The sequence below is a fragment of the Mustelus asterias genome, chromosome 1 (genome assembly GCF_964213995.1).
Source record: "Mustelus asterias chromosome 1, sMusAst1.hap1.1, whole genome shotgun sequence".
In the NCBI taxonomy this organism is placed as follows: domain Eukaryota; kingdom Metazoa; phylum Chordata; class Chondrichthyes; order Carcharhiniformes; family Triakidae; genus Mustelus; species Mustelus asterias.
In genome coordinates, this window is record NC_135801.1 from 162,526,134 (window position 1) to 162,531,375 (window position 5,242).

The window sequence follows — 5,242 nt, forward strand, 5'->3', positions numbered from 1 at the left end:
TATGTGTGTGTGTGTGTTTTGCCCTGTGTGTGTGTGTGTATTTTGCCGTGTGTGTGTGTTTTGTCCTGTACATGTGTGTGTGTGTGTGTTTTGTCCTATGGTGTGTGTATTGCCATGTGTGTGTGTGTGTGTGTTTTTGCCCTCTGTGTGTGTTGGGGGGAGGGGGGATACAGGAGCAGCTGGATTTCTAGTGCTCTCTGTGACTGACGCAGAGTTACTGAGTGACGTTACCTGGTGAGATTCATTTAAAAATAGCTCCAGTCAAGCCTGTCACTTCACATCCTTCCACCAACTCTGTGCAAAGAGGCAGCAGAGCTGTGCATTCATGGTGTCCACGGCGTCTTACCTGTCTTTCAAAGCCAATGTGGAGAGCATGCTGTCCTGGCTGAGTGTCAGGAAGGCAGGCAGCAGAGAGCCCGCAGCCCAGCCCAGCTCCAAGGACATCTTCAGCGTGATGGTGACTCCCGATCGCATCCCCAAGTTTGTCATCCCTTCCCTGGACGCTCACACTCACCGGGACGAGGAGCAGGAGGCAGGGAGAGAGCCCTCCCCGGCCGGGCTGCTGCTGCTGTCGGCCGGGGAAGGGGAGAGGAAGGGCGGCTCCGAGAGGAGCAACTCGGAGCCCTCAGTGAGGAGAGGTCTCTCGGTGAAGAGGCAAAGCCTGCGGCAGTCCTGCCAGGAGAGCGGGTACCTGTCCGACCACTCAGACCCCCCGACCAGAGCTGCCATGTCCCTGCCCCACCTGCAGAAGATCACCACCCCGTACGGCTTCCTGGCGCTGGGAGAAGTGCCCCACATCAAGAGGAAGGAGTCACTCTTCTTTGAAGGCGGCGTGGCGGAGATGAGGCTGCTGGCGGGCAGCAGGGCGGGCGCGGTGCTGGGCAGGAGCCGCTCCACTCCCCTCAGTGGCAAGCTCCACCAGTGCCACCGCCCCGGCCCCAGCCCCGGCCCCGGCCCGCGCTGCAAGGCCAACAGATCGGTGTCCTGGGAAAGCATCAGCCCCCTGGCGGCAGGCAGCCCCTACCCCCCTTGCTTCAGCAAGGACAAGAGCAAGCTGCAGCTTCTCATCAAGAAACATCTGGGCAGCATGAAGCGCATGAGGTGCAGCAGTTCCTCGGAGCACTTGGCAGAGCGGCTCGGGGGCAGTGCCAAGGTGTGAGGGGCAACTCTGAGCGGACGGCCAGGAGCCCAGCTTCGTGCACACACTCACTCCCCCGAACAGCACATCGGCACTGGACAAGAGGGGGGATCTCCAACTGCACTCACAGCTCCCAGCATTTCCAGGTAAACCGGGGGTTCAGATCCAACCTCTAGGGTCGTCTATTTTGTAAAGTCTTTTGCAAAGTGGAAACCACCACTGGGGTTCCAATTCCTAAAAGTTAAGTCACGGTAGAAAGCAGGGACAGGAATTGGGGTCTGGATACTGGATAATATAGCGATAATCTGTATATAACGTGCACATTCCGCTTTGACAGAGGGTCATCCAGACTCGAAACGTCAGCTCTTTTCTCTCCTTACAGATGCTGAGATTTTCCAGCATTTTCACTTTTGGTTTCATATTCGGTACACACTTCATGTCCTTAAACACATTGTCAACAAATACTACCTCGTCCACATTCCAAGAACCAATTTAATAAGTTATTGATGATAACTAGAAGATTTTTTAAAAGTTTATTTATTAGTCACAAGTAAAGCTTACATTGACACCACAATGAAGTTACTGTGAAAATCTCCTAGTCACCACACTCCGGCGCCTGCTCGGGTACACTGAGGGAGAATTTAACATGGCCAATGCACCTAACACCAGCTTTAGCTTGATTTAGCTTGAACTTTCATGATAACGTGAAGCTGCCTTATCCAAAGTGAAGTCTGAGGCAGGTCAACACTCACTGTAACTTTTTTTGTTGTTTTACCAGGTTGCTTGTGCATTCCCTGCTCCCGGTTTGGATACAAGCAAGATTTTTAAAGAATGTCTTTGGGATACCGTGCTGCTAATCCGCCTTCTCCGAACAAATGTCCTCCCACAAGAATGCCCATGTCCGAACAGAACACTGATGAAGGGCCATCCAGACTCAAAAGATTGCCTCTATTTGCACCCCACGGATGCTGTCAGACTTGCTGAGATTTTCCAGCATTTCTGTTTATGTTTCAGATTCCAGCATCCGCAGTATTTTGCTTTTATCAGAACAGAACACGGTTGGCGCACAATGCTTTGTACTATGAGGCGAGCTAAGAGTTTTAAATTGATGTCAAACTGTGTCAGTAATAAAGTGTTCCCAACTTCCTTGCACAAAATAAAGCTCATTGTTCAACCGTGTATTGCTTGTGGTCTTAAAGTCTCTTAACTAACCCAAGTTCTGGCGTAAGTTGGCATGAAGACAAGTAGCTTCATGGAAACAAGGTTATTTGCCCTGGGACTGCAGAGCCCGGGTTAGACCGTAGAAAACTGTCAATAAATAACAGGGTGACGTCAACCAGAATACAATCAGCCCACCTGGCTCAGGATCAATATTAACTTATCACCGCAATACAATCAAATAATAGGAAATAAATAAACAATTTGCCCAATCAAAGACTCCACTGCAGAAAATGATATAATTCAGAATATAATTACTTTTTATCATCAAATTCTATCATTTCACATTTAAAGGTTATTTATTTATTAGTCACAAATAAGGTTTACATTAACACTGCAATTAATTTACTGTGAAAATCCCCTAGTCACCACACTCCGACGCCTGTTTGGGTAAATGCACCTAAGCAGCACATCTTTCGGTCTGTGGGAGGAAACCGGAGCACTTCCTCCCAGTATGCTCCACATTGTGCAGCTATCATATTTAACACACTTGCATGGTTTTACTGCATGGTTTCGCTGGAAGGGCCTGGATTTTAAAAAAAGACGCACGTAGCAAACATGACCAGTGACACGAAGCCACCATTTCTTGCACCTCATGGTAAAAATGATATTAACAAGTAACCCCCAACCTGGCTCATGGGTGGAGGCAGGTTCAGGAACACATGCAGCACCAAATATTATAATTTTGAAAAGATGCAGGGAGGAGTCAAAGAGGGAAAGGGTTTAGGGCAAAGTTCCAGAGAATAGTGCAGTTCAACAGTTTGCCATCAGTGAGAGAACAGAGGGAGGTGTACAGAAAGCCAGTACCCGAAGACTGAAGGGCTATGGGAGGTGATGTAGGGTTTTGAAGAGTTTGTAGAGATAGAATGGGTAATGACATGGGATGATTTGCAGGTAAAGATAAAGATTTTTGCAGGAACTTCAAAGAAATACTCAGAAGATGAGGGAATGATCTAAATAGTGGCAGTTGAAATCTGATGCCAGTAAATGTTAAAGGATAGATATTGATAGTGAAAAGTAATTATATTCTAAATCAAAGTTGTCTGGATGCTATGGGAGAGCAAAGAGGTTCAAGGACACAGGTTGACAAGACACCAAAGGTAGCATCTAAAAATGATAAATGACAAATCCTTTAAAAAAAGCTAATGGAATTTGCTATCTGTGTGGAGTTTACACATTCCCCCGTGCCTGCGTGGGTTTCCTCCAGGTGCTCCGGTTTCCTCCCATATTCCAAAGATGTGCAGGTTAGGTGATTAGCCATGCTAAATTGCTCCTTCGTGTCCAAAGATGTGTAGGCTAGGCGGATTTGCCCTGGTAAATGCATGGCATTGCAAGAATAAGGTGGAGGGGATGGCCTGAGTGGGATTCTCTTTCAGGGTCAGTGCGGACTCGATGGGCCGGATGTCCTCTTTCTGCCCTATAGGGATTCTATGGAATTCCAATTATCACAAAACAATATACAGCATGAGAGTCTAAAATTGATGAGGCTATGGGTTGATTTGTATCTTTGTATCTTCCTTCTAAAATTCTCTTGATTCAGGAATCATTCCCTTGGATTGGATATTTGCGCACCTCATTCCTCTATTTGAAAAAGGTTAGAGAGGCAAACTAGGGTGTTATGGGCCAGTTAGCCTAACTTCTGTTGTCAGGAAATTGGTAGAATCCAGATGAAAGATTATTTATTAGTGTCACAAGTAGACTTACATTGCAATGAAGTTACTGTGAAAATCTTCTCATTGCTGCATTCTGGCGCCTGTTGGGGTATACTGAGAGAGAATTAAGCATGGCCAATGCACCTAACCAGCACGTCTTTCTCACTGTGGGAGGAAACCCATGCAGACACAGGGAGAATGTGCAAACTCCACACAGACAGTGATCCAAGCGGGAATCAAACCCAGGTCCCTAGCACAGTGAGGCAGCAGTGTTAACCACTGTGCCACTGCGCTGCTCCATATTTAAGGATCAGGTGGCTGAGCATCTTAAAAATCTTCAGGTGATCAGAGAGAGCCAGCATGGATTTGTAAGGATAGGTTAGGGCTGACGAATCTGATTGAATTCTTTTTTGAAGAGACTAAATTAGTGAACAGTGAAATGTCTATGGATGTTACTTGTATGGGTTTCCAGAAGATATTCAATAAAGACTCATAGCTGAAGTCGAAGGTCCTGGAATTGAAGTCAAATTACTGGCCTGGGTGAAAATTAGCCGAGTGACAGAAGAAAGGGAGAGGGATAGTCGACAAGTACTCTATTGGCAGGATGTGACAAGTGATGTCCCGTGGGAACTGTGTGGGGCTTAAACTATTCCCCATATTTCTTATGACTTGGAAGATGGGATAGAGACGGACATATCCAACATTGTTAATAACATAAAGGTAGCTGGCAGCATAGAGGGAAGCATAAAAATACAAAGCAATATTAATAGCTTAAGTAAATGGGCAAAACTGACAATTGGATTTCAGTGTTAGCAAAAACAGAATTCGGAGGAGCCAGAAAGTGTTCAGAGAGATGCATAGAGAGCATGGGTAGCACTTGGATTTGATGATGTTTCCCATGAATTATCGTTGGGTGCCATTAGGAGCTGGAAATACATACTTTTCCAAGCAATGGGAAGATGGAATCTATAGTTCCCATCAAAATGGCAGTTTTTTTATACATTCAAGTAATATGAGCATGGCTGGCAAGCCAGTGTTTATTGACCATCCCTAATTGTCCTTGAGAAGGTGATGGTGGGCCACATTCTTGAACTGTTGCAGTCCATGTGGTGTAGAAACACCAACAGTGCTGTTAGGAAGGGAGTTGCGGGAATTTGACCCAGAGATGAAGGAATTTGCAGATGTTCCCAGGTATCTGCTGCTATTGTTGTTCTGGGTGGTAGAGGTTGCGGGT

General features: G+C 46.5%; 1 protein-coding gene across 1 annotated transcript; it reads left to right on the plus strand.

Annotated features, from left to right (window-relative positions):
- Positions 1-325: 325 nt before the first annotated feature.
- LOC144479203 (uncharacterized) lies at positions 326-2,313 on the plus strand. The gene is made up of 2 exons (XM_078197900.1): positions 326-1,284; positions 1,917-2,313. Exon 1 carries the CDS (start codon positions 326-328, stop codon positions 1,157-1,159), a length of 834 nt encoding a protein of 277 aa, XP_078054026.1. The 3' UTR covers positions 1,160-1,284; positions 1,917-2,313.
- The last annotated feature ends 2,929 nt before the right edge of the window (positions 2,314-5,242 follow it).